We start from the raw sequence: 27,120 nt of genomic DNA, 5'->3' as shown, positions 1-27,120 counted from the left end.
GCCCAATTCCGGAGGAAGAGTTACCGCATCGATATGAGACTCTGGCAATTTTTGCCTTGCGGTGGCACTAAAGCCCCCGGGAGCCATGCAGAGATCGAGCACACGTGGTCTATCATTGTCAATTTTGAAAACCTTTGTTCTCCATGCCATTTCTTTCCCAATCTGTAGCGTCACCTTGTAAAACCCCTTCTTTTTCTTTTAGCCCTGATTAGGGGTAGCCGCCGCCTTTCGCCGAGCTTCCCAGTACGTATCACCAGCCTCTGTTTGCCAGCCCTGCAATTTCGGTCAGCCACCAAACTTCTCATAGCTAGCGATGTTTTGACCTTTTCTCTTAGATCCTCTAACTCGCGAAGATGTGGGTCGGCGTAGACAAAGTCTCTCCATGCTGCGGGCTTGCATTCTTCAGCCATAGCGATGATAGTTCAAGGTAGACTGTCGCGATCTGCTTCACTTAGAGGAATGGTTTGGCGGTAGGGAGAAGACTATTCCTCGACATCCCTGCAGTCTCTGACGTGGCAGTGAGGGGCATTGAGGTGTTGGAAAGTCGTCTCGACTCTTACTCAGCAAGCCCTCTTTACAGCTACGGAGTACAAGTCACACTCCTCGCGAACAAGTATAGTCTGCTCAAATTATGCTGCCCGAAAATGCCCACTATTCCATCTGATACACTTATATCTTCGTTTCTGGCTGGCCGGAGGACAGTCAAGGGAACAGGGCCCGTGATGGACAGGTATAGATATCTCTGATCCAGTGATGCCGTTCCCATTGACTCCTACTTCCTGCCCATTGTCTTCCTGCTCTTCGCTCAAGACAAGTCTAGTTCGGTTCGGGTTACTATTGACTTTACGACATTACCTTCATACAGAAACAGATTACTTTGGTTGGTCGAAGGTGCCGTAACATCAGGGTCTGGAAGTAAACATGCCCTAGGAACGCGTCTTTGCCAGGATGATCTGTCTCATAACCTTTCGTCTATCTTCACCCCCGATGCAAGGATGGCCTATACAGCAGCCCCTACAGCGTGTACCTACGGAGGCCCGATGATAAGGAGCCAATTGAGGCTGGTCGTGCATACAAGTCATTTTTACTATTCCTGGATGGATTTCAGTCCGTGGTCCGGTCTACACCTAGAGGCCATTTTTGGCGAAACAGGCTCCCTCGGCTGTACATGCTTTGACTTTTAGGTAGCACGCGAGCTAGGGAGAGACTCGACAATCTCTCGCGTCTGATGATAAGCAATATGGGCGGAAGAAGCTACAGTTATCCCCCTATTAACTTCACTTCATGCATCTGCCAAATCCTTCCAAGGTGGGCTAGTTCAGGAAAGATAGATCACTGGTTGACCCCATCTCAGCTCCTCTGTGTGCGTGAGTTGTCGATGCCGAGTGGATATACGATGCAATCCTCCGTATAAGAGCTGGAATTGGTGACGAAATACGGCCAGTCGGGCGAGATGAGTCGTACGGCCACTTAGATGGACCAGTTCCTTATATTATTGTACTGGCGAAACTGGATAGCTCAGCTGATTCTCGGTTCGGTCTAGACAATGTTGCCCTCCGAGACCGCTCACAACCTGGCATTGGCGGTCAGGCCACTAGGCTTCGAGCGATAAGGGACCATGTACTTACTGTGGTGATCAGGCTCTCACTGTTATTCTTATCCCCGCTACTCTCCCACCACATGGCGCCTCCGAGTCGGTTCGTCGAATATATTTTGCTTTCCACGATCCCACCAAGGGCGTGTCATAACTGATCATCATTCGTCTGGCTCCATCGTAGCTGTAGCTCGCGACAAGATCCTCCAGATTGTACTGAGTCGATCCGTCCGGGGGCAGATTTTTGTAATCCCACACTTCATCTTGTAGTAAGGCTAACTATCTTTAGTCTAAACTAATACTTAACTCTACTTTAGTTATACGTAGCCCTGTTAGTAATAACTACAGGCCTTAGAGCTAGGTAAACCCTTGTGACTTTTGCTCGCCCAAGGCCTTGAGAATTTTATAGATTAAATATAGATGTAGATAGATTAGGGACCATGCTGAAAATTTCAACTACTTTCTAAGAATCTGGTGAATTCAGGATTTCTAGCTATTTCACTTCATACACTGAGAATGAAGACAGGCTACGAGACGAACACCATCCTGATATGCGTCCACTGTCGGAGGATTCTCCTGATTCAGAGCACGGGCTGTTGGCATGATCCGGGAGCTAGAAATGAAGAATTTGAGAAGCACTATATAGATTGGACTGACTGCAATTCAACGCTCGATGGATTATCAAGTTAATAAGGTCAGTAGGATTGAGATAGTAAGGAAAAACTGTCATGCCCATTTTCACTAGGGTCGTATAAAACTCGAGTCGTTATGCAAAACTTCCATACCTATATTCAAGCTAGCAATTTCAGCAACAGAAATAGAAGAGCAGTACCAAAAACTTCAACGTCGCATAATTCCACTCAGTTAATGGAAGCACAGAAGCAGCCTAACACAATTTAGTATTGTTGTTCTGAACCGACGGCAGAGGTCGCTCATTCATCAAAATCCCAAACCTCCGCGGGAGGGATCCAACTATAGTCACCCTCATGCTTCGTGCCGCAGCGAGAGCAGATAATGTTGTGAGCGGGACTTGGTCCTGTCGGCCCTGTTTTCAAGATATTCAACATGAATTCTGGAGTATGCACGCCAGCAAACATTGCGTTGTGGACCATGTCATCAAGACCAGTATGTTTACCACAGCAAGAGCAGACTCCTCTATCTTGCAGCATGATATTGCCGCGAATCGAGAGATCGGAGACTGTGCAAAGGCCGCGTCAACGAGAGGTTTTCTTGATGAAGAACCCTTGTACTTATATACTTACTGTCAACCGTCAGCATCTTCGCGATATGAGCGCGCTCGGTGGCGGTCATGATCCAACAGTAGCCTTTACCAAAGCTGTAGTCTCGTTCCTGCGAGGGGAGGGGTTGGTCCATGGGTAAATCATGGATTGGAAGTTGAGTGATCATTGCTATTGTTAATGTGAAGAAACAATCAGATCTGGGATAGTCCGGTAATTGTTCTGCAGTATGGGACAGTAGTTTGAAGAATTAGGGTTGGGAGAGGGCGTGAGCCATCTTATTTACTTGCCAAAAGATGCTTTATTCCTTTTGCCCTTTTGCTCTTTGCCGTTGAGGCAGGTGAAGCTAGTCCTAAGGCTTCGCTAGTGGTTTGGTGTCACTTGCTGCTCCTTCTCTTCCTTTGATTGCTTGATGCATTGAAACATCAATGTACACCAATCGGACTGTGTGCTTACCCCGGGCCGCTGGGCTGTCTGATTCTGATTCTGACCGTGGCTGCAGATCGTCTACGCGATGCTGCCCAAGAGGCCACCTCCTCATTACTATCCGAGGCTTCCAAGGATAGACTCTTTGCCAACAGCAGAGTAGGTCTAATCCTGAAGCATTAGATAGCGCTAGAAGCGCCTCACTTTTGACTTGAAAGGGTGTGTGCGGCCACGCAATTTAATTGTCAATAATTGGCGGAAGGAGGTCTTTTCTTAGTGCTGTTTGCACTCAACTAGTGCTTATAGGAATATAAAATGTGTGTCTCCCAATACAGAAAGACAGAGATGGCAGATGAATAAGTTCACAGCGTACAAAGTATCAATATTGACTTTTCAGGTATTGACTTTTCAGGTTGTTTTGATAACAAGACAACTGTGAATAGATATGAACCAGTAGGCCTGCAGACTGGCACCCACACGTTGTTCCTGTTCATCTCCAAATATAGAAAATTGGTTGCCTTTTACTCCTCTAATAGTATCGCCACAAAGTCCTGTGAATTAATAGTCTTCAGCCTTTGTGACGCTGCAATAAACACCTCAGAATGCTGGATATGAATTCTTCTCACTGTCGTCAGCCCTATTACACATCTCCGTTCCGGTTGACAGTGCTTATCAGACCACTCCTACTGTCATTCATCGAGAGATTGGAGAACCTCCGCAGGCGTGCTTGTCCTCATCCAGAGGGCGCCAGATGCCCCTGGGGAGACAGGAAGGCGGTCTAAGGAGCGATTCATCATCACCCACTGTCTGCGTAACAAGGCCAGATACGCAGCCTTCCTTGCCAGCAAAAGAAGCCATCAGTCAGCACAAGGAGCTCTAGTTACCGAGGCTCGATCTTCCAAGCAGAGAGATACAAATGACGAACTGGTGCCATACGCTCTTCACCAAGATTGTCTCGTATTGATGTCCGGATAGACCCAGCCAGAACGGACGCAGAAGCCAGAAAGCTCCCAAACTCAGTTACGGCGTTTACTGCGCACCAAGTTTCGGAGGCTGCAACAGACCTTGTGGGACAGGATTAAGTTACAACCCCAGTCCTAAAGCAAACCCTCTCACGGAAACTGCCCTAGCAAGATTCTGTAATGTAATCAGACACTAAACTGGCCCGAACAATGATCCAAACTCCTATTTTGATCACTGTCACCATAATTAAGCCACCAGTACCAAGGGCTGATATGCTGAAAGAAAAGCGACTTCAATCAGCACTATAGGCTTACCAAAAAGGCCAAATCTTGTCTATTACAAAGGTAGTAAAGGCTTATAATCTGCCTCCATCCATCTTGAAGACGTGCGCCAAAGGGACCCCTTCTTGCACCAACTTGACTCTAGATTGCCGCAAACCCACCTGTACAGAAGAGGCCACACATTTCCACATAGATTGTTAATGTGGAATGATAATCTATTCTAAGCTTCGTTGGTGTACTATTTCCTTCCGCTTTGATTTCCCTGACATTGAGTTTGGAATCATATACTAAATATAGGCCCGTCTTAAGTGATTTTGTCAACATTCACTCATTAAGTTACCTATCTATTACTCACCCAACTAGATTGACCACATCAGAATCAAATAATAAACTTCCACTTTCTCTTCATTTTTCATCAATACAACGACAAACTAACCGAAAGCACTTCAAAGAAGCCTTCGAAAAAGTTTCTCGTATGATAATACTCGCCCTAACCTTAGATATCTAGAGACAGAAGCAAATTTCTCAGCGACTGCATCAGTCCCTTCAAGAACTCTTTCAATTTCATCATGGAAACACCAGTAAATCATAATCCACAACCCAGTTACTACAACGTCGAGTCTAATCGTGTCTAGGCTGAAGTCATCCCAAAAGGCTGGACCAACGATCCCCGGTTCTTCGAAGGGTTTTTCTTCCATGACTCTGCGGAGGCCCACCTGGCCCGATGCCACGGGATAAATGATCCCAAACTTCTCTTGATGACGACCCCCGATACTGGGGACATGGGATACATAATTACATCGAGCGGCCGTTTTTACTGGGGTGATCTGATGATTGATCACATCGCGGAGATCACCAACCCCAGGACCTGGCCGGAGATTCTGCGCGCTCTTGCAACGAAGGGGGAGAGGGGTTTGAGGATGAGGGTGCTTCGGCCGGTGGTTGTGGGTGAGGAGGAAATGGTTGTTGAAGGGCAAGGCCCGTCTGTTACTTCCAGTTCAGACGTTCCTTCCACTTCAGAGAAGTGACAGCAATTGAAATCGTTCTCAGCATTTGTTGTCCAACGTAGCCTTGTAGAGGATTGTAGACGCCGTTCTGGAGTAATTCACTATGGCTGAACAGTTGCTATCGTGGCTGAACGGCTGTGTCGATGTCTGACAGGCGTATACCATGAGCTGGAGCGATATTATCGCGCTTTTAGCGGGTATCGCCAGCAACCCGGGTGTATACGGAGTTCCCCTGGAGAAATGCCGCCAACCTGCGATTAATACATGTGGATATCATGCGACTGTGGTAAGCTGGTAGTCAAACAAGCATATTCAAATATAGCTGATTTTGAAGAAAGCCGCCCCGATGGCCCCGGCTACCTCGTCCCGCCGCCACCGCAAAATCTCGACCGCAACGCTCATCCCAACTGGCCGTCTTCCCTTGCGCGATTTTGGCTGATAAAGTCGGCGAACGATGGGGTGGAATACTGGGCCCTTCCGGACATCCTGGGGCTCTTTATGAGCAGTTTAGGTCGAGCACCGACGGCAGCGAGCAAGAGGAATTTCTACCTCCCGCTGACCGCTGTCTACGGACAGTGGTGTATAAAACTGATCAGGAAGGGTATACGCACTTGGCCAAGAGTGTTTCAGTGCACCTCGACCGAAGACGAGGAGTTTTATCTTGGAGCCTCCAGAGGGGGATTTACGCCCGATAGGCGGATAGGATCCTGGCTTGCCGTGTTGGACAGGGCTCGGTACGGGATCATTAGGTCCCCATTACTACAGCTGACCAATTGGTCACAAGCTTGGGCTCCTACCATCCGAGCTCGAGGCCGAGAAAGGCGCAGGCTGTTTGGCCGTTGTGCGGAGACATATCCTGTTCACAAACTTCTGATGTTCGTCTCATCCCCCGCTATTGCTATTCCCAGAAACATTTCCTAGTGAGGGACAGAGGTAAAACCGAAGAAGAGGCGGCGAAGGTGCAAGGTTAGCGTTATGCAACAGCTACATACACCTGGCCCCTAGCTACGACGATCGACTCTCTGGGAGGATCTGGGAGAGCCTCTGGGACCCCTGTGACAATTGTCGAGTCCTCATCAGCATCAACAAGGCCAATATTCTCAACTTCGGCTGATTCACCGGAAGCGTGGGAGCCCCGCCTTGATTGTGAATGGACGTCGAAAGTCGGTTTGCGGACGGCCTTGGACATGTCGGTAAAAGATCTCCCCTGTGCATGTTGACCTGGCCAGGTGTCTGGATGGTGACGAGAAGAAAATACCGGAACCCGGTAGGGGCTTCTCCGTCCGTGGAGTTTGGGAGCCGCCTTTTGTGGCCTGACACACCGAAAGGACCTACCACCGTCTAGCGGAAAGCAAACCGCGTTACCAAACTCTAGCCTTGACAAAGGTATTGACATTGGGGATATCTTGCCATTCGATGACTGTTTGACCCGGTTGAAGTCTCGATGCAGACATCTTGAGCCCTGATGCGTTGAAGGCCTGTCCAACACTGGACGGGAGAGGCATACAAGGAGATGGCACAAAGATCCATGTCGTTATGGCTATGAGCTGAATTTGGCGGGGCTACTAAGGACTTTAGCCGGCGCTCGCCTGTAACATGCATAGTCTACTCTCAACAATAATGGTCCTGGACTCCTGGTCACTCAGGACTTTGGTTTCTGATATACGTCTCTTGTCTTTCCGCGGTACTGTTTTTAAATCATCATAGTGGGTTTCGCACCAGATCCATCTGTGAGAATTCGATACAGTCACTAAGGATTCATTTTATGATTGTATCTTTGCGGAAGTAGTGGCAATAGGTAGTACATTCGGCAAAAAGTAAAAAAGCTTCAAAAGTCCACATTGTAGGTATAGTCCGCCGTTATAGCGGACTATTTGTACAAAAGGGACTTTTGGATTGTTTTTACTGTTCACCGCACGTATTACCTACTGCCACTACCTCCACGAATCTCCTACCTTACTATGGTTGCACTTGATGAGAATTTAATATCAATACTACATGGCATTCAATGTCGATACTAGATGGCATTCAATATCCTACTAGGTGAGAATTTAATATCAATACTAGATGGCATTCAATATTAATACTATAGTAATTTAATATCTTATGGTTAAGTTATACGAGAATAATCATCTTTATTAGTAATTAGTATGAATAGTACGTAGTAGTATTAATATTTAATATTATCTAGTAGGAATAGTGCAGTGCGTGCGACCGTACCAAGGGGTGGTGTGGTGAGATGTAATCATTGTAAAAAAACCAAAAGTTCCTTATGTACAAATAGTCCGCCGTAGTACGGCTTGAGACTCCATTGTACCTGTACATGTCATCCGCTCACCGCCTCCTCCAAAGCTGTGAAGCCTGTTGAGTGAGCAGTCTGAGCCTCTTCGGACACATCTCTCAAGCCCGGCCCTGAACCATGGGACTAGGACTACTCCATAATTCCGAAACCTTCGTGCTGATAAAATGACTCCTACAAAGGCTCCCGATGAGATATTTCCAATCACAACATTCATTTCGGAGCTACCGACCAGTTTCGTTCCGCAGTCCCTCCCATCATCTTCCGAAAATGGCCCTGTCAGCAGACGCTTGGTCATTGTAGGCGATGTGCATGGGATGAGAAAATCCCTCGAGGCGCTCCTAGACAAAGTTGGGTTCGACAAACGCAAAGGAGATCATCTAATACTAGCTGGCGACCTGGTCAATAAAGGGCCCGATAGCCCTGGTGTGGTTGATCTAGCTATCAAGCTGGGAGCCAGCGCAGTGAGAGGCAACCACGACAATGCAGTTCTTAATGCGGCCGCGGAGATCAAAACCACAAAGGCTAGTTCCATACAACAATCTGGAGGCTTCACGGGCAGTCCGGCCCTACCAGAAACCCCTGAAGCCGACGTGCCCGGGGATACTGTCCAAGACCCCGAGATACCTGACAAAGACGCATCTACTACAACCGGCGCAAGTATGAAACATAGCGCAGCAACATATAGTACAGCATTGGCACTTTCGACCAGCCAGCTCGACTGGCTTGCCGCTCTGCCTTTGATATTGCGCGTCAAGCTGCCTCCTAACTTGAGATCCTCCTTCGGCGATACTTTAATTGCTGTACATGCGGGCCTCGTTCCTGGTATCCCGCTTGAAGCACAGGATCCACACGCTATCATGCATATGCGGTCTCTCGTCCGCACACCTGGTGACGAGAGTGAATTCAAACCTGTTGAAACCTTCGGGGAAGAAGGCTGGGCTATGGAATGGGACCGATGGCAAGATAAGCTAGCGTCCAAGACTACTGTGATATTCGGACACGATGCAAAGCGTCGTTTGCAACTGGGAAGGTATTCCATCGGACTGGATTCAGCGTGTTTATATGGCCATCGGTTAAGCGCGCTTGTGATTACGGGTTGCGATGGAGAAATCAAGCACCAGATTGTTCAAGTCGAATGTGCTGATGAGCCTGTACTCCCAACGGATAGTTGAAAAGTACAGCAAGCCAATTGGACAGAAATATATATATATAAATATATGGATGACTTACGGCTACGGGGGAGATCGGTTTACTGGAGATTGACACTGAATGCGTAGAGGAGGAAAGACATTGATTTGCAAACTAAAGATCAAAGCAAAGCGGAAGCAAGGCAATCAAGAGATGTAACAGAATATCAGTAAAGCATAAACAACAATCAAGCAATCTAACAGTCATTGATTCGAGTCCTCTCCGTCTCACGATGGATTCATCTAAGTAGAGTTGGGGTTGGGAAGGGCGTTCTGTAGGTATTTCAGTATGTTAGTAATTCATAGTTTTCTGCTAGTAGTAAGCACCTAACTATTTTTAGGTTTCAATTTCTCTTCCCTTAGGCGTATTAAATGATTTATATCATCAGATAGCAGGGATACTAGATAATCTGAATCGCCATATAGCAGTAGAGTTATATTAGGTCCAAGTTCAGTTCTAACCTTTGAAACTGTCACTGAACTATTATAACTTAAGTTGAAATTTTTGGAAATCAGATCCAAATCAGATCTGGTCTGATGAGGCTACGATTACATGGGCCGCGATAGAAGTTATTTAGCATCAAGGGTTGACACAGACTTTGAATGCAACAGATCACCATGCCAACACCCATCCCTTCTCCCATGCTCCCTTCCTGGTCATCTCCTCCAGACCGTGAATCGAAAGGACTTGAGAAGTGGCATTATACTCAGCAGATTTGACCTTCCGGCCATTAAACCTGATCTGCGATGGTGCCTTCTTGACCCCCAAAACTGTCACCTTGTGCATATTGTTCCGTTCTTTCCAACAACCAGCAACAGAGGCAACCAGTTTCGTACCGGATGAGGCAACTAAATTGACTGTAAGGGTTTCCTCCGGACTAATACTCTCCCCATCATCCAGGTAAAGCTGGCCTGCCGCATCCCCCTTGTCATCCAGCGCAACCAGCAAAGACCATGACGTATTCCTCGCCTCGCGTGTTGTCAGCGCCGGCTCCTGCATTGGAATGACATGCCCGCCCCGAACAAAAACCGGGATATGCCCCAGCGGCGCCGGGATAGTCGTGTTCTTCCCCGGCTGGGCATAATCTACCTCACGCTGCGTGTACCAGTCATACCACTTCTCGCCGTGCGCCAGACCAGGGAAGACTCCCTTAACTGCATTCGCCTGCGGCACTAAAACGGGAATAATCATTAAGGCCGGACCGAGCAGGAACTGCGTCTCCACGGCCGCCAGAGCCGGATCATCTGGGAACTCCCATGCCAGCGCGCGCATGACCGTCGAACCCGTGGCGTGAGCCTGATACATCAACGTGTACATATACGGGAGAATAGAATAACGGATCTTCATTGCGTCTTGCGACGCCTTGATGACCGAGGCCCAGCGGTATGGTTCTTGCGGGATAGCAGCCAGCCGGTTGTGGTTGCGGTAGAACGGGAAAAAAGCAGAGAGCTGCATCCACCGGTTGCAGAGTTCCTCGTCGGTGTTTCCGTCGAAGCCGCATGTATCGACGCCGAACATGGGAATGCCGTACAACGAGAAGGAGAGGGCGTGGGGGATGGATGAGTACATATATGCCCATTTGGCGTAGTTGTCTCCGCCCCAGTGGCCAGCCCATTGGCCAGAGCCTGCAAAAGTTGAGCGGCCGATAATGAAGGGGCGTTTGTTCGGACTGATGGCTAGGAGCCCTTGGTAAGTCGCGTTGATGACTTGGTGCCCGTACAGGTTGTGGACATCGTATTCGAGAGTTCCATCTATGTGGGTGGCGTTGGGGGAGAGGGCATGGGCTGCTAGGTCGTGGCCGGATTGGACGTTATTTATCGCGTAAGGAGGGTAGTTGATATTGCGGGCACCAGGAGTAGGAGTTGTACGTAGATAGGTGATTGCCGTGGATGTGACAGGGTCCTGAGTGGCAGAATTGGCCGCGTCCTGGCTTGAAGCAGCTGCGGATGCCGAGGCGGCTTCCGTAGAGTTTGTGACGTTGAATCCTTCAGGATAGTCGAATAGACGATATCCGGGATCACCGGGTAGCTTGAAAGGGGGATGGGCAGGATTGTGAATAATGAGATTAGACCCGCAGCTGCCCACGCAGAATGAAGAAGCCTCGTTCATATCCATCCAGATGCCGTCAAAGGCTACCTTCTCATGGTATTTGACCAGTTCGTTAGCCCAAAAGTCCACCGCTTTGGGATGATGGAAATCCGTGAAAACGGTGTATCCAGGCCACACAGAGCCGATGTACAGACTGCCGTCCGGGTTCTTGAGCCAGGCATCATCCGCTGTACCCCTGGTGTAGGTATCATAACTACGCGTGGTTAGCGAGACTCGAATTTGAACAATGGCGCCAGACTCACGCATCGGAAGCATTCTCAGGGTTTGGCACGTAGATACCGGTATCGAGTATAGGCACATAGTGTCGGCCGCTCTTGTGCAGTTTGTTCAAGAATTTCCTACCCTCTTTGTACCCGAAAGTGTTCTGGTCGTTTTCAAAGTTGCGGTACTGGTTCATATAGTCGATATCAGTCCTTAGTATTTCGTCAGTACAGTGTGGAAACAGCAGCCGGAAAAAGCGTGCCAGATAGTCTCCAACGGAATCTTGAACTTCTCGAAATTGTCCACAACGTCTTCGAGCTCGGCCCAATTACGATATCCCCAGCGAGACTGATGATAGCCGAGAGTGAAGTATTGTTGCATTGCAGGCAATCCAATGGTGCTGACCTGATAATTCTGGGTTACAGCAGTCTGAGAAGGACCGGCATAGAAGTAGAGATCAATACTGCCACCGATGGCGCGCCAAGTCAGACTGTCTGGCAGTAGCTTCACTTCCTGACCATGCGCATTTCGCAGGTACACTCCGTGTGAGAACGAAGTGTACTTTTTGGAGCGATCGGTAGTGTTGCTTGAGACTGGGGTATACGTCCGGTTACCCGAGCCAATTTCATAGTATCGAGTCTCAAGGTAGAAGGGATGGGCGCCATACAGGTTCCTTCTCGTCAATCAGTAAATGCCCGTTTAACTGCGTTGGCAACTCACGTATTAAAAGGATCACCAATATCCGCCGCGTAGGTTGTCAAGGTCAGGTTGTTGTGCAGCCTAAAACTGGTAATGTGCTCGCCCAGACCGTAGAGGTTATAGTCATCCGGTAGGGAGGACTTGAACTCCAGGAATTGATCCTCAAACACCAAGACGCTACCCTCAGTGTTAAAGAGCACGTCACCGTTTGCCTTCCGAGTCACTTTAAAATTGAAAGTGGGATCATTAGACCAGGCAATCTCTAGGTCACTGCTGCCCAGTGACATGCCGCCCGCAGCCTTGGGCTTGGCAACCAGGCTTTCCGGAAGAATATACCAAGAGGAGTTGGAGGTATCAATATTAGCCGGGGTGATTTGAACATTGACGCGATCGGGCGCCTGGTACTCAACCGTGAAAGTCAAGCGATCCAAGTCTGTTCCGTAAACGTTGCATGGCTTCCCAGCCAGCTCGAGAGTGGCCGTCAGGCCGGACCTGGTTTGGCGGACATCCGACGCCTTGTAGCCCGGGCAGACCCCTTGCGCATCGACAGCTTTGGGATCCTCAATATTGGCAAGCACGTTCTGGCCGTTGGAGGCCGACGAGGGAATGGTGTACTGAGAACTCGCGGAGCTCTTGGTCGCAGTAGGAAGGCTCAAGCAATGAGCAACAGTAACCAGCCAGAGGCTGCACATATGCTTGGAGAGACCGACCATCCTGAGAAGTTGGAAATAGATCTTCTGAGATGGTTGTGGTTTTGTTTTCGACTGAGGCAACCGGCAGCCTTATACATCCTCAATGTGCGATGTCGGGACCATATGGATGGACCGAGCAGGTAACCTGGAGTTGATGAGTAGAGCTCTCCTTGTCCGCAACATAGAACATGCGTAGCTGCTAAATGGACACAGTGTCCGCCAAATCTCCGCGCAATGCCCGCCCTGACGCTGGATTTGGGAATTGGGACTCGTGTACGGGGATGGGTGATAGAGGTAAGTCTCGACTTCAACAGCTTACAAAATCCCCTCCAAGTCTATCAAGTAATCACTAATATGATTCGCGGTATCATCGTGCGGCCTGTTATTAATTCTCAAAGTTCTAAGACCTCCTCGCGGAATGATTCGCTCATCCGCCGAGGCTTTTCTCCGGACATGCTGCAGGGTCTAATGGCGGTTTTCTCTTGAGTCAGGGAGTATGCTAAGCCCATGTGGCGCTTCGTATTCGGCTCAGCCTGACCCAATCACTACCGTAGGAGTGGGAGGACGGTGGCAGGTTCTTGAACTGGGTGAGTAACAAGATCTTCTCCAATGATCTTATTAAGCTCTCATGTCGGACCGAGTGCTACACAAAGTCACCTCTTTCCTTGGTCGTTCATGTACAACGAATTATCGGAGCGAATTTCCTGAGTAACGGCGTTCAAAGTGCGCATTGCAGCGATATGTCGCTCACTGGTCATATGATATGCCCATAGTCTGTGGCGAGCTGTTCATTGCATTCCTCGACTAGTGGCGACCTGGTTGACGGTCACAGACAATACATCATGGAAATAAAGTCAAGGAAACTTTCTAGCTTCAGTACTTAAAAAAACTGAAAGATTGCAACTTGGCCTTTGACAAAGAGCTAATAACTAGTATTTACATAACAGGAGGGAGACAGTTATGTCACTTAACTAACCACATCACTAACCCTGCAAGGCTGTTGTGCACAGAACAGCTCATGCAATCAAGGATTCTATCCAAAAGCTATTTTTCTCGGCAATATCAGCCGGACGCTCACCCTATCAAGTTCGACGTTTGATCTAAATAACCCAAGCTTCCGCAATGATTTAATGCACAAGATGACCCTGCTCTAATGTAGATAATTTAACATACTAACTATTATGTCCTCCCTATATGGTGTCATGATCTCTCGCAGTGGTTGTGGATAGTCATCGTTGGGGCAGTAGATCTCAATATGAGGAATCGACTAGTACAACTAACTTGAGAACTGTTATTTAGAGCCTTTTCAGTGAGCAGCCTTATGGATGAACACAAACCTTCTTGTGTCAGCACTCCGAGTCAGAGCGTACGCCAGTACTGGTTGTTTATTTTTTCGAAAATGCAGTAGTCCAGCCCTAGTAAGTGAATGACTATTTCCAGGAAACTCTCACCCATTATAGCCAAAAGAGCGTTGCCTCCCTCTGTCTTGTTTAACAGCCTCCTTTTATTAGCATTCCAGTTTCAGATCACGACTCTAGAACAGCTTCCGACTATCGTTTTGCCAGAGGACAGTCATTTGCTTCCCACCCGCATTAATCTCCGTCCCTTAGTTTTCCTATCACCCTCACAATACCGATGCCCTCGTATGAACTTTGATATTTCACACCTGGCCCCTTGGAATCGCCAAGATTTGAGACAACGATGCAGGATGGAACCCCGGTTTCCTCACTGTTGTCCACGAGAAATGAAACCACGCAATTGGCCACTGCGCGACACCTCTCTGTTATTTTGAAGTGCTCGGTCCGAGATCGACCCTTCAAAAAATACTGCAGCTGTTGCAATTCAAATGATTATTTTATGTCGTATGTTTTCCGAAGTGCGGTCTACTCTCCGGAGCCGGGGATTTGACAAGGGTCCATCAAATGCGTTGTCTAATGCCAAAGGCACCCTTTCACACGTGGATTGCTGCAAGGATGGCATAGGCATATTATTGCAGAACATGATCAGCACATGTATGACCGGAGGAATACCCTAAACAGACCCCATCCGAAGACAACTATTGCACCCTCATGCCTGGGAATGCTCTACGCACACGGAAGGATACACATCTATGTCTGACTTCGTCACGGAGCAGTTACCGTGAAAGAGTTATTTGTGGTAGGTTGAAAAGTCCGTGAAACGAAAATCAAGTGCCGTCCGTTGTCTTTCCGAGACTGACGTAGAATCTCCGCAGGATGAGCCTTGTCCCTCAATCCAGATATAACATCCGAACCGGGCCGACAAAAGGGCTCAGATGTCGCAAAAATTATCTTCTATCAGCGACTAAGCACTAAAATTGATCAACGGTTATTCGAGTATCAATGGAGGAAAAGAAAGAAAATCCACTACATCGGAAAGGATCGCACTTGACAAACTGTGTTCGTTAACTCGCCTTGCATACTATGCAACAAAATCGACTAAAAGAAGGGCCCAATATCGTTCAATGGTTGATAATATTACTTGTGCTTTCACTCCTTCACCTCTTGCATCGTCTCATTGCGAACAAGACCCTCCTGGGAGGGGGACACACCGATGGCATACGGATCCACGTGGGTGGAGGCGAACTTGCGAGCAGGGGTTTTGGTCGCAAAGAGGATGTCCAGCTCAGCATAGGTACGCCCCTTGGCCTCAGGCAGACGGAAGAATGCCCAAGTGAAGATGAGCAGCGCCGTGCCACCCCAGAAGAATCCAGTCTTGCCAGACGCGTTCCAGGCAGTGGGGTTCATGAAATAAGGCTCCAGCACCTGCGAAATGACATTGACTACCTGGTAGGCCGTGCGCGCAAGGCAAACAGTCAAGGGTCGCAGACGCACCGAGGAAGTCTCCGATACAATGGCATATGTGATGGGCCCAATGGTCAGAGCGAAGACGAACAGCCAGAGGAAGCAGAACGAGGCTTGCGCCCATAGGGCGCCGGTGGTATGGGAGGTCGAGTTGACGATCCCAATGATGAACAAGAAAGTGCAAAGAAGGCCCTGACCCCAAATATAGAGGGTTCGCCGGCCAAAGTAGGTGATCAGCCACCAAGATAGCGCAGTTCCGACCAAAGCCACTCCGGTACAACCCACGCCTAGCTGGAATGCCCGGTTGTTATCCATGCCGGCCTGCTCGAAGAAATACGTGGGGGAGTAGGCAAACGTGCTGCCGGACAGAATCTGGCCACAGAAAGCCACACAGCAGATTTCTGTGCGGCGCAAATCGACCCCCTTGAAGCAGTCCCAGTACGTGGTGCCTGCTTCGATCTCGGACTCAATTTTAGCCGTGTGGACCATCATCGCCAACTGGCCATTGACTTGATCCTCAGTCTTGTCTCCCCCCAGGCGACGGATACTGCGCTTGGCTTCCTCGAGACGATCGCTGCGGACCAGGTACCAGGGACTCTCCGGGGCCAACCAGCAGATAACTATCAAGGGCACTGGCCAGATCCACTGCAAGGCAAAAGGGATGCGATAGGACCATTGATCCGACCGGTGTAAGAGACCATAAAGCACGCCAGATGCAATCATCTGGCCAATGGCCCAGCACATGTTGACATAGATTGTAAGGTAGCCACGCAGGTTGGTCGGGCAAACCTCTGAAGCGTAGGCGGGTCCGACCGTCGCGAACACGCCCCAGGACAGACCACAGAGGACCTGACCTACGAGAAGCACACCGGCGGAGTTGGCGAAAAAGACGATGAAGATGAACGCGGTCAAGAATAGCAGCGCAATCATCATGACCTTGCGATACCCAAACTTGCTGGCAAAGTAGCCATTCAGGAGGCCACCTGGGGGGAAAAGAAAGGAAGACTCAGGTCAGCTCACAAGGCGACTATTACAACCACAGCTACTATAAAGCTCCTGCAACTCACCAAAGATACAACCAACTGTGCTGGCCATGTTCAGCCCGGTCTGCCAAGGGGCCGACACCTGCCAGCCAACTTTTCCGCCATAGTATTGGCCATACTTTTTCTGGAATGTGGGATAGGCAAAGAAGTTGCCCATCAGGATGGTATCGTATCCCTCCATGATAATCGACATGGAAATCAAGACAGACCACATGACTGCCTTGCGATTGGCTCGCAGGGCTTGCCAGAGGTTTTGTGCATGCTCTTCATCGGTGGCCTGCTTCGCCTCAATGATAGCACCAGCACCCAGCGTATCCTCCACATGATGGGCAGCCGACTTCTCCAGAGCGATCGTGGCTTGGTTCACGTCCGTCACCATATTGAGGGCTGATGATTAAGTCAATAAAAGCGCTGCAAAGCACCGGGGACAGGATCCCGTAGTTCTCGAATTTCGTGAGGTGGGGGGTTAAAGTGGTCTCGATATCTCCCTTGACGGAAATGGCTCGATCGCCAGGGAACCCCGCCCTGTCTTATACGCCTGGAATTCCAGCGGACTGGCGGGTTGCATGTTCCAGGCAGAGGAGGATCTCGGTAGTTGGGGAAAGCCAGGAAACAGGCTTCGGGTTGCATTTAGGCTAATAGACACAGCAGGAGCTAGAGACCGGAGCTAGTCATAAGACTTCGCACAGATTGTTCAGGTGCCCCTGGGAGCCTGGAACCAAACTTTTCGGAGGAGGGATCAGCAATTCATACTTTTCCGCACCCATTAAAGCTAGCGTCGACGGTACGGAGCTAGAGGGGTAGGGTTCATATTGAGCTAGATCGAATTACCCCACAAGTAGCGTGCGGAGAACTATAAGGCTCAACCAATAGTGGGATGTAGCTCTACTAATATCCGAGGGAATACCACTTCTCCAGTGTGATTTATTATATTAATATAACCCTGCTCTAATTTCTAGGTCTGCCTAGCTATGGGTCGGTATAATGTGGGGATTTAGGGGTAGCCTTGGTGCGGGATAGGTTTGTCTACTCTGAGTCTCTGTACATATAAAATCCAGTGAAATCGAACATCTGGCGCGGGGATCAGGATTGGCAAACCCGGTATTCTCCGTCCATGTACCTCACTCACACAGTAGTTCATCATCAAGCCACTTCTGGAGAATCCCAGTGGCCTTTCATGAATCTCAGTACCGCTATATTATTGGAAATTTACCTTGACTTTATCCCCAGTTTTGCTTATGGTCTACTTGCATTGACGAAAGCCCTCCGTCTGCAGGCGTGGCGGTGCATGGCTCTGAGACTCCCGCTAAGTAGGTAAAGATCTAACGACCCCACGGGGAAGACTGTGGACTGCGGAAAAGAATAAGGCTTTCAACCAACCAGGCTTGCTGAATCCCGGAGCTAACGGAGAGAGCAATGTCGCCGGTTGGACAATGGCGAACAGTAATGACGCCTCAGCTTCTGCAGTCTCAAACCGCCGCTTACCAGTATCGCTGCTGCGAGGAAACTATACTCATCGCTCCGGTCTATTCTACCCATATCAACGCTTCTCCTAGTTTGCTATGCTCGAGCGAATGCATCACCCCATGAATTCGTCTATTGCATCCACAGTTGGCGGCCGCTTGCAGTCGGTTCCCGATGTCCCTTAACAGCAGCATGCTTTTATCCGAAGGTGGGAATGGACAATACATCCGCTCCTCCGGTTGTATAGGATTATATTCGATTCAACGAGATTACTGTGGCGCTGGATGAACCTCATTAATACGCCAACAGCAAAGTAATGTACCGCAGATTTGGGCTACATTTTGCCTGCTTTGAACCTTTTTTTCTTTTCATGTATCTGTACCTATAAATCGGCCGTGAAGCTGGAGGATGACTTGAAATCAATTTAATGCGCTGGGGTTGCAACGGTCGACTGCACGATATTCATTTCGCGACCTTGGGGTTCGCTGATCAAAAACACAATATGGCACTAGTCACGCTTCTCGCATCGTGCATCTATCTCGCTAGCATGGCGAATGCCTTGGCCGTGACACAGTCCAGCAGAGATAGTGGGCCAGGTGCTCCAACCATTGACCTTGGATACTCGAAGTACCGTGGTGTCAGACTTCCAGGGGGATGTGGATCAGTTCCTGGGGATGCGATATGCGCAGGCACATGTCGGTGAACTCAGGTTTAGAGCGCCACGGGAGCCAGAGTACAAGTACGAAGAACAAGACGCCTCCCAGGTTGGATATGTCCCAAAGAATGTTGTCGGTAGCAATGCCGAAGCTTGGACTAACCCGACTTGCTTCATTATAGTTTGGTGCTCTCTGCCCGGCTACCGGACAGCAACCTGGCAATGGTCTAGATGAGGACTGCCTTTTTGTCAATGTGTTCAAACCATCAGACGCTACTCCAGAGTCTAAGCTGCCGGTATTGATATATATTTAAGGTGGCGGATACGCAGCAATGGGGAATCCAAAACTATAACGGCACAGAAATCATTCGGTCTTCCGGTGACAACATGATAGTAGTCTTGTTCAACTACCGCGTTGGCGTCCTTGGGTTCCTCGCCAGTAACTGTTTAGGGCACGATGCAGACTTAAATGTCGGCCTTCTCGACAAACGCCAGCTATTTCTCTGGGTTCAGTGCGTTGACGGATCTCCGCTAGAACTACAGACATTAACCGTGATTTCTAACTTTAGTTCGGCGGCGATCCAAGCCATGTTGTCATACAAGGCTCGTCAGCTGGAGGTGGCTTCGTACGCCATCACCCCACGACCTACAGAGGCCGCGACAAAGAGCGCTCTTTCGTCGGAGCAATCCTGGAGAGTCCGTTTCGGCCAACACTTCGAACTGTCTCGGAGATCGAGTTCCAGTATCAGCGGTTGATGGGATCGACAGGCTGCTCGTCTGTGGGCTGTCTACGAAATATGAACATTTCTTCTCTCCAGGCAGCGAGCGGTGGCTCTGCCTTTCCTGACACCACACCTGCCGACCCACTACCGCTTTTCTACTGGCTATCCGTCATTGATGGTAAATTGATCCCCGACCAACTCCATACCCTCTTCGCGGCCGGCCAGTTCGCCCATATGCCCATGCTCGTGGGCCATGTTGCCAACGAGGGCTCATGGTTTGCCAACAATGCGTCTAGCGCCGCGGAGGTCTCTTCTTTCCTTCGCTCCAACTACCCACACCTCAAAAGAGACCCAGTGAGAAGAGATCAATCGCAAGTACGTGAATATGGCTCCGCTTCCTGGCCACGCAGCCTTCTTCCCTAGTGCTTCAGCTGCGTATGGTGCTGCCACATTTTGCCTGCCTTGTAGCCCGCTTTGTTAGCGCTGCTGAGGTGTGAAGTTACCGGTGCAACGTGCTCGATCCTGGGATTGTCGCTGGTGGCTACGGGGTCCCCAAGGCTGAGCTGTTCTACCATATAGGGGCCAACCGGAAAGGAAAGACCTCTCGGTGCAACCAAGGAGAGCATTATCGGTTGGAAGGGACAAGGGTCATGCTCCGATGCAGACGCCCACCTGGCCGAAGCCGATAATCAGTCACAACGCGAACGACCTGGTAGCTACTGTACTTTCCCCACGGGCAGGATCCACGGTGCTCTTTATTTCCGTCCACCAGGTTCCTGCACGCTTTTCCTTCGGCTGACGCCCGTGGAGGGCATCAATGTGGGAATAGTCGCGCTTCACGGCCCCTGTAGCATTCACTTCAGCCACTACATCATACTCCGCATGGACCGCTGTTGCATCAGCGACTTCTTCAGTTACATTGAACAGGGGCGTTGCCAGCTGCATGACAGGTGGCTGGTCACGACGATTCCAGATTTTGGTTCCTGGTTTCAAATTTAAATTGGATGCGTGAGAGGTTGTCAAGACGGGCTTTATTATGCACTGCTGCTTTGGCAATAGCATCCTTGAAGTGCCCTGGCTTTAGCAATGCCATCAGGAGGAGCATCCAGGGCTCGGTCCGTGCCCGTCGAGTCAATCGATGTTGCCTATGTCCGTGTCCATGTTATGCAAGCACCTGGAATGTCAGGAGACCTCAGGCTAATAGGGCAATGGCCCAGGACATTACACCACGCATAACAAGGAAAACAATTAGTCAATAGGAGAATGGAACAGATATAGTGATAAAAGAGTGAATTGTAATAATAGAGCGAATGACAATACAAGAGTGACTGACAATGAAAGACTGAACGTGCAATAAGAGAGTCAATTTCTGAGAGAACTGCTCTTCATTCCAACAGCAAACCGCTGTAGTTATACCTTTTGGCCAACCTGCCCAGCTAGGTATCGAGTACAATTCAGCATCCCTCTGACTGATATCTTGAAGGGACCGGAGATGGTGATTAACCCCTGCATATACTGAATGCAACTTAATGAACTAAGTTGCAATATCTCCAATTGGAAGTCCTAGTCTGTAAGCGAAGTGTTGGAAAGAGCTAGATCCAAGCCTCGGTTACATCGCTTCTACAAGTAGACCAGGGTCACCATTCCGACACGAACGCCAAGGATGCCAAGGGAGTAGTGTCCTTTATTCCCTATTAATATGATCTTAATACTACCTAGTTCTTGTGTATATCTAGCGTAACGCCCGAGTCGAAAAGGGCAAGACACCCCAAAACACCAACGAAATGCCGCAACGACCACGATATCCTTCCCAATCGGCCATCGTGTACATGGTATTGCGCACAGCAGGCATTCTCGTCAATATCGTCTTCCTTGTCTTCCTTGGTGGTTTGACTGAAATTCACCATGAAACATACCCAGTAGCTTACGTGGCCGTCTGTACTCAGCCATCTTACCCCTACCACAAGCACAAAACTAACCACCTTTGCCAGGCTGTCTGGGCTCTCTGTGCTGATGCGCTAGAAGTAGGGGTGCTGCTTAACAAGAGCCGCTCTATTCCACGCTTGTCTGGCGGAGGACAGCTAACCCTGGATGTCATTGGCCTTTTTCTGCTCCCAGCTGCGGTTCTTAATTGGGTCATGTCCAATCCACCCCGGGATTATGAGCCCTCTCGTGAGGTGGATGAGGCAACTACGTGGACCGGGAACGTACTCTGGGTGGGTTCTGCCTGTCTGTAGGTAGACTCCAACATCCCTTCTCCGAAGGTGCATTGCATGCTGACCGTCAGAAGTGGTATAAGGCTCATCCTATCAGTGGCCGTTTGTGTGGATTTTTGCTTGGCCCGTCGTCGAAAACAGGGTTAGCAACACAGGCAGTGGTGCAAAGTAACGGCAGACTTCTACTGCTCCCTTTCGGAAGGTTTTGTTGGAAAGCGGAAGCATATGAGTATCTGGAGTCACTAGTATCTTACATACAATGATAATGCAAAGGAGGTATCACTCTTCTTAACCCATTTTCTCTAGCTAGATTTTAGACTACCGGATGAAGGCACCCAGATAGTAGTGGTGAGTGAGTCTCGCGATGTCTAGATAGAATAGGGGTAACCAGGCTGGGTAGGCTGGTAAGAGACAAAGAAATCTACATAGTCAGGGATGGGAAGGTAAAGTGATATACCCAATTGGGTAAAGGTCATCTATATCAAAATATTCCTTTTCTCATGATGCACCTCATGGCACCAGTCACCAACCCAGACTATGTCTGTGCAGTCCATTAAATTCAACAAGTTTTTAGACACAGTGATTGGACATTCTGTGGCACTGTCATCTCTTTTACTACTTTCGTTCCTACATTTGTAAGTTACTTAAGGTTGTGACTCAGTTTACCCGTTGTGACAAGTAGTAGTGTCGCTAATGCATGAATGGGCTGGACTATGATTATCTGGCTCCTAGGCATGTCCTGCTCTGCCAAAGTCATTGGCCAAGTTCCACTTTCCAGTGTAACTGCATGTATACCCCTTCTATGCCGCCTATGGCGATTGCGTTCAAGAATCACGCTACTTATTGCTGTTAGTTGTAACTGCGGAGGAGTGATCTGCAAAGAGTAAATGCTCTAATGTAGGAAAGCTTGGCAGGAATGACTGCGGCTCTCTAATTCACCAGGCGCGTCGTAGTCGCTGGCTCTCAGTCATTAACCCCACTAGGTGTAGAGAAGATAATATATACACCATCTGGAGGAACTGAGCTTCTGAGAGATTACTTGGCATCGAGTTCACTATGAAATTCTGCTTGACGGTGATTGAGAACTCAATCTATCCGTGGAGGCATTATTGCCATGTTGCTTCCAAAGCAATAGCCATTAATGGTATATTCCCACCCCTGCTGGTGGCACGGAATACATTTGCAAAGTTACATACAGTAGAATTAAAGCCAAATAGGGAAGGTCATGGGAAGCGTGCAATATCGTATTACGCTGAAAATTGCACTTGCTGGCAGAAAACTCAACAGCTTGTTGAAACTGACGAAGGGTCTTGACACAACATTGATTTATGGCGTTTGTCTGTCTGAGAGTATCATCAGGTTTTCCTCACTTCTGATATGAAAAATGGGAAGTTTCAAATCATATATTCCATTTCTAAATAGTGCACATAATCCCCAGTGACTTCCTACCAGATCAAGAACTTTCACGTAGCAAGTCCATCAATCCAGGCAATACCTCTAGGCTAAGCACCCAAAATTACTCGTCGCCTGGGTTTCCCCCTTCCAGAAACTTGAAAAACGTGAGCGAATTTCCATCGTTGTCCTTGATTGTAAATTGACGGAAGCCCCAAGGCTTGTCTTCGATGTCCTCGGAAAATACCACTCCGATTTGGCTTTTTAAATAGACGTAGTAATCGTCGAGCTCGCGAGTCCCCAGACCGATCATCGCCTGTGATGACTTGAATGTTTCAGGGGTCACTTTCAAGAAATAGAAGTTCGCATCCGCCTTCTTGCCAATGGCCAGAGAGCAGAAATATAGGTCGGATCCATTGTCCTCGGGTTTGACGCTGCCAAGCTCGAATCCCAGCGTCTTGGTGTAAAAGTCGACTGTGAGAGGAATCGAACGGGACTCGAACATGGGAATCACTTTCCATGCGGACTTAACAATTTCAGAAGCCATGCTCAAAGAACCAGAGGATCTGCTATACACTGAGATGGTTGATGGTTTCAAAAAGTTCGTTTATCTTCAGCAGCCGATCTTGCCAGATCATCAGATCGCCAACTCGACATTGACTGTGGCTTATTGTTGCCTAAAGTACAGTCACTTGCGACGTCAGCAAGAATTATCTAACGCTAATCGGTTTAGTGTTAAGTGTCCCGAATGCAGACACCAACCCCTAGACTGGTTGTGGATTGGATATATGGATTGATCCACACTAAGGTAGTTTTGCTCTAACCCATGCGGATTAAGGGTTGATCCACCAGCTATCTAACCCACCCTTATATCCATTTGGATTTGATTGCGGATAATAAATATATCCATACTATCTTGTTAGGTGGCCTCTAGTATTTAGATTACCATTTCTTTTTCTAGTATTCTAGCCACACCACTGGGATAACTACATACTTTATATTCTAATACAATAAGTCAATATATACATAATATATACTACACATTATATAGGCTCAATAACCTTATATAGGGGGCTAGGGGGTGACCCTAAGATTACCGTAAAAGTAACGCAGTGATAGATATACCTTACCACCACCATCTTAATCATCTGAAATCTGAAATCTAAAATCTAACATAACTCTGATAGTTCCGAGTAACCCTAATGTTTTTATTTTACATATAGATTGATATGGCTATTCTTCATCTATATATATAAAAGTATTACCCTATCCAGCCAGACTGTAGACAAGATTAGATAAGATCATAAGCTCATCAGTGATTCAGTTCTAGGTGGCCCTTATGATGGCACTGCTCATATTCCAATGGTATGGTAGTATTTCGATAGAAAACTAAGCATAGAGAAGAGGGGGAAGAAGTATGTACATAGTGGGGAGATATGTAAACAGAGGGTGGAACAGTGCAAACAATCCAAACAGCCCTGGAGAGGTAAGTAGTTAAGATGGGCAGAAAGCTCCATGTAAGGAGGTCTATAGGGAACATGGTGATGGATTATCACATTACCCCCCCTTTAGGTTCTGGATGCCCTCATCTAGGGTTTATCGTCATCAGGGTGATCATTAAGGAATATATCATCTTCGGCTGCTTGTAGCCATTCTGGTAGGCGCATTGGCGGGCCTGGCATGGCTGGATATCAGGCGTGGAAGTCACAGAGTAATGTTAGGGAGTTCCTAAAATTTTAGGCTAGATACCAGGCAAGATCAATGTCATGACCAAGCTATCTTACCCAGTACTAGAGCTTATAATAGTAGAGTTAAGATGCTAGTATCTTATCAACCTCCCATTCATCTTTGCTGTTAACTTCTAGTAGGGGAGCCGGGTCCTGGAGCTAGCCAGGCAGAGGAGGTATGGATGGGGCTTTATAAAGCTTCTCAGGCATAAAGATGGGGTGGACTTTTATAGAATCTAAGAGATCTAGTTAGAAGGCATTCCCCTCTTACTTCATAATTTAGTATGGTCCAGTGAGCTGGTCAGTAAGCTTCTAACTAGGATGGTTAAGCTTCTAATCTAATGTAGTAATGAAGATATAATCATTAATATCAAAGTTAATAGCACAGTAATACTTATTAGCCTGTTGCTTCTATTAATATTAAGCAGCTTCTATACCTCTATAAGCATATGACTAGATCTCCTCTATACATCTAGCCATCTGCTGCGCTTGCTTATGATTAATATCAAGGTCTAACAGCCCAGTAGCTGCTAACTAGTTAAAGGATGTGCATGGTTCAAAGCCTCTCTTAATAAAGAAGGGTGATATCCTAGTAGATTTACTTAGAAATGCTGCAGTGGTAAAATTTAGTATAGACAGCCACTAGTCCCAGTCATCCTGGTAATAATTAATGAATGGTTATAATTACTATACAATCCACTGGTTTATAACTTCTGTTTAACTATTAGTCTGTGGATGATGTCCTGATGATAGCTTAAGGTAGATCTATAAGACCTTACATAGTTTATCCTAGAAATCTGAGATGAACTAACCTCCCCTATCTAAGATGATTATTTCCGGTAAGCCAGTCCATGGGTAAATATAAGTAATAAAGAGACACGCCATGTTATAAGTAGTAGTTATCTTATAATAGGGGATGGCAAAGGCTCTCTTCCCTAGTCAGTCCATTATAATGAACACAGCATTAAAACCTGTCTTAGAGCGCAGGAACAAACAGAAATCCATAGTAATATATTACCAAGGTTGGTTAGGGATTGGAAGGGGCTGTAGTAGACCCAGTAGAGGGTCTCTATATATCTTTATTTAATAGCAGATAAGGTAATTATCTATATAGTAGTCTACATCCCATCTCTAGGAAGTCTAATAGTAGTGAGTGTGGACAAGTCTCTTCATCTTAGCCTTGCCTAGGTGTGTGGAAGATGGTGGGCAGTGGATTTCATCTAGTAGGTAAGTGCATAGGTCACCTTTATTAGGCACTACTAGGCGTCCTTAGAAGAGTAGAAGTCCATCTTAGAGTTCCTATTAGTTACTACCCACCTGTGTGAGCTCTTACTTGGGCTGGAGGCTGTCATATAGTTAATTTACTTTAGATACCTAATCCACTATTAATATTAGGCTGGGGGTAATAGCTGCTAAGATTTAGGGGTTAAGGTGGTCTGGCTTGAATATTAACTAAATTTAGTGATTATCAGTCCCTTCTAGGTCTTGCGGCCTGGAGAGTGTATTAGCTAGTGTATTAAGCTTCCCTGGCTAGAAAGTAATGAGGAAGTAGAAGCTAGATAGGAACTTATTCTATTAGGTCTGTTAGGGGTTCAGTTACTGTTTCTGCATGAAATATTATAATGCTTGGTGGTCTATAAATATCTTAAATAGTTCAGCTCTTTATAGGCCCTATAGCTCAGCTCGCCATTCTTCTAAAGTATGTATAATAGCTAATAATTCTTAGTTATGGATGCCATAGTTATACTCTGCTAGATTCATAGTTTTGGAATAGTAGGTAATAGGATACCACTCTTCCCCCTGCTGCTAAGAGAGCATACCAGCAACCATGCTGTCAGAGGCATCTGTCTCCAGCTTTATGGGCAAGGATGGGTTATAATAGGTAAGAAGCAGAGCTTCTGTAAGGGCAACCTTTAAATAGTAGAATGTCTTCTTATAGTTGTCATTCTATATAAAGGGAACATCCTTCCTTGTTAATATAACTAGGGGTTTAGCAATATAACTATACTCCTATATAAACCTCTGATAGAAGTTGCAGAAACCTAGAAATGACTGGACCCCCCTTATAGTAGTAGGAGTCTTCTACTTCTATACTGCAATAACCTTTTCTAGGTCAACCTGGATGCTGTCTATTAAGATAATAAAGCTAAGATACCACATCTTTATTACATAGAATTTATATTTCTTTATTAAGGCTTGTAGGCCGTGCTCCTGTAAGCACTATAGAATAGCACAGATGTAGAGCTGGTGGTCCAACTCATTGTTAGAATAGATCAGTAGGTTGTCAATGAATGCGGTCAGATATTAATCTAGGCAATCCATGAAAATACTGTTCATGAAGTGCTAGAATATGGCTGGTCTATTAGTAAGTCTAAAGGG

The 27,120-nt window shown here is 47.7% G+C and overlaps 10 protein-coding genes across 10 annotated transcripts; 5 read left to right on the top strand and 5 right to left on the bottom strand.

Moving 5' to 3' along the window:
• Nucleotides 1-198: 198 nt before the first annotated feature.
• P174DRAFT_418843 (uncharacterized protein) lies at nt 199-410 on the bottom strand (the record flags this gene model as incomplete). Its single annotated transcript, XM_024824732.1, has 2 exons — nt 199-273; nt 324-410. 2 exons carry the CDS (start codon nt 408-410, stop codon nt 199-201), a joined length of 162 nt encoding a protein of 53 aa, XP_024683463.1.
• Nucleotides 411-2,526: 2,116 nt separating this feature from the next.
• Nucleotides 2,527-3,001, bottom strand: P174DRAFT_429307 (RBP protein; the record flags this gene model as incomplete). The annotated part of the gene is made up of 2 exons (XM_024825567.1): nt 2,527-2,792; nt 2,857-3,001. The coding sequence occupies 2 exons, from the start codon at nt 2,999-3,001 to the stop codon at nt 2,527-2,529; spliced, it is 411 nt and encodes a 136-aa protein (XP_024683462.1).
• A 2,070-nt stretch (nt 3,002-5,071) lies between these two features.
• P174DRAFT_418841 (uncharacterized protein) lies at nt 5,072-5,530 on the top strand (the record flags this gene model as incomplete). The annotated part of the gene is made up of 2 exons (XM_024824731.1): nt 5,072-5,083; nt 5,138-5,530. 2 exons carry the CDS (start codon nt 5,072-5,074, stop codon nt 5,528-5,530), a joined length of 405 nt encoding a protein of 134 aa, XP_024683461.1.
• An 82-nt stretch (nt 5,531-5,612) lies between these two features.
• Nucleotides 5,613-6,659, top strand: P174DRAFT_479810 (uncharacterized protein; the record flags this gene model as incomplete). The annotated part of the gene is made up of 4 exons (XM_024830712.1): nt 5,613-5,654; nt 5,737-5,795; nt 5,848-6,384; nt 6,476-6,659. 4 exons carry the CDS (start codon nt 5,613-5,615, stop codon nt 6,621-6,623), a joined length of 786 nt encoding a protein of 261 aa, XP_024683460.1. The 3' UTR covers nt 6,624-6,659.
• Nucleotides 6,660-7,915: 1,256 nt separating this feature from the next.
• P174DRAFT_403202 (metallophosphoesterase family protein) lies at nt 7,916-9,008 on the top strand. Its single transcript, XM_024823974.1, has one exon. It carries the CDS (start codon nt 7,976-7,978, stop codon nt 8,981-8,983), a length of 1,008 nt encoding a protein of 335 aa, XP_024683459.1. The 5' UTR covers nt 7,916-7,975; the 3' UTR covers nt 8,984-9,008.
• A 603-nt stretch (nt 9,009-9,611) lies between these two features.
• Nucleotides 9,612-12,721, bottom strand: P174DRAFT_479806 (glycoside hydrolase family 31 protein; the record flags this gene model as incomplete). Its single annotated transcript, XM_024830711.1, has 4 exons — nt 9,612-11,301; nt 11,351-11,521; nt 11,572-11,982; nt 12,030-12,721. The coding sequence occupies 4 exons, from the start codon at nt 12,719-12,721 to the stop codon at nt 9,612-9,614; spliced, it is 2,964 nt and encodes a 987-aa protein (XP_024683458.1).
• Nucleotides 12,722-14,995: 2,274 nt separating this feature from the next.
• Nucleotides 14,996-17,052, bottom strand: P174DRAFT_510762 (general substrate transporter). Its single transcript, XM_024831717.1, has 2 exons — nt 16,590-17,052; nt 14,996-16,505 (listed from the first exon to the last, which is right to left on the bottom strand). The coding sequence occupies exons 1-2, from the start codon at nt 16,942-16,944 to the stop codon at nt 15,208-15,210; spliced, it is 1,653 nt and encodes a 550-aa protein (XP_024683457.1). The 5' UTR covers nt 16,945-17,052; the 3' UTR covers nt 14,996-15,207.
• Nucleotides 17,053-18,531: 1,479 nt separating this feature from the next.
• On the top strand, nt 18,532-20,405 carry P174DRAFT_418835 (alpha/beta-hydrolase; the record flags this gene model as incomplete). Its single annotated transcript, XM_024824730.1, has 6 exons — nt 18,532-18,616; nt 18,672-18,793; nt 18,867-18,938; nt 19,000-19,191; nt 19,254-19,781; nt 19,986-20,405. The coding sequence occupies 6 exons, from the start codon at nt 18,532-18,534 to the stop codon at nt 20,403-20,405; spliced, it is 1,419 nt and encodes a 472-aa protein (XP_024683456.1).
• A 757-nt stretch (nt 20,406-21,162) lies between these two features.
• On the top strand, nt 21,163-21,866 carry P174DRAFT_449404 (uncharacterized protein). Its single transcript, XM_024828844.1, has 3 exons — nt 21,163-21,340; nt 21,398-21,639; nt 21,697-21,866. The coding sequence occupies exons 1-3, from the start codon at nt 21,191-21,193 to the stop codon at nt 21,767-21,769; spliced, it is 465 nt and encodes a 154-aa protein (XP_024683455.1). The 5' UTR covers nt 21,163-21,190; the 3' UTR covers nt 21,770-21,866.
• Nucleotides 21,867-22,918: 1,052 nt separating this feature from the next.
• P174DRAFT_439560 (glyoxalase family protein) lies at nt 22,919-23,654 on the bottom strand. Its single transcript, XM_024826834.1, has one exon. The coding sequence runs from the start codon at nt 23,559-23,561 to the stop codon at nt 23,139-23,141; it is 423 nt and encodes a 140-aa protein (XP_024683454.1). The 5' UTR covers nt 23,562-23,654; the 3' UTR covers nt 22,919-23,138.
• Nucleotides 23,655-27,120: the final 3,466 nt, after the last annotated feature.

This window comes from Aspergillus novofumigatus, assembly GCF_002847465.1.
Source record: "Aspergillus novofumigatus IBT 16806 chromosome Unknown P174scaffold_3, whole genome shotgun sequence".
NCBI classification, from domain to species: Eukaryota; Fungi; Ascomycota; class Eurotiomycetes; order Eurotiales; family Aspergillaceae; genus Aspergillus; species Aspergillus novofumigatus.
Note: the sequence above shows the minus strand (reverse complement) of the source record. Positions and strands in the feature narration are given on the sequence as shown.

What these genes read in the sequence shown, in the direction of transcription:
- P174DRAFT_439560 (XM_024826834.1), bottom strand. Translation starts at nt 23,561, where the DNA reads ATGGCTTCTGAAATTGTTAAGTCCGCATGGAAAGTGATTCCCATGTTC.
- P174DRAFT_403202 (XM_024823974.1), top strand. Translation starts at nt 7,976, where the DNA reads ATGACTCCTACAAAGGCTCCCGATGAGATATTTCCAATCACAACATTC.
- P174DRAFT_449404 (XM_024828844.1), top strand. Translation starts at nt 21,191, where the DNA reads ATGCCGCAACGACCACGATATCCTTCCCAATCGGCCATCGTGTACATG. An exon ending in ACCCAGTAGCTTACGTGGCC is followed by an intron (nt 21,341 to 21,397) that starts GTCTGTACTCAG and finishes CACCTTTGCCAG; the next exon opens with GCTGTCTGGGCTCTCTGTGC. An exon ending in TGGGTGGGTTCTGCCTGTCT is followed by an intron (nt 21,640 to 21,696) that starts GTAGGTAGACTC and finishes GACCGTCAGAAG; the next exon opens with TGGTATAAGGCTCATCCTAT.
- P174DRAFT_510762 (XM_024831717.1), bottom strand. Translation starts at nt 16,944, where the DNA reads ATGGTGACGGACGTGAACCAAGCCACGATCGCTCTGGAGAAGTCGGCT. An exon ending in CACAGTTGGTTGTATCTTTG is followed by an intron (nt 16,506 to 16,589) that starts GTGAGTTGCAGG and finishes TTTTCCCCCCAG; the next exon opens with GTGGCCTCCTGAATGGCTAC.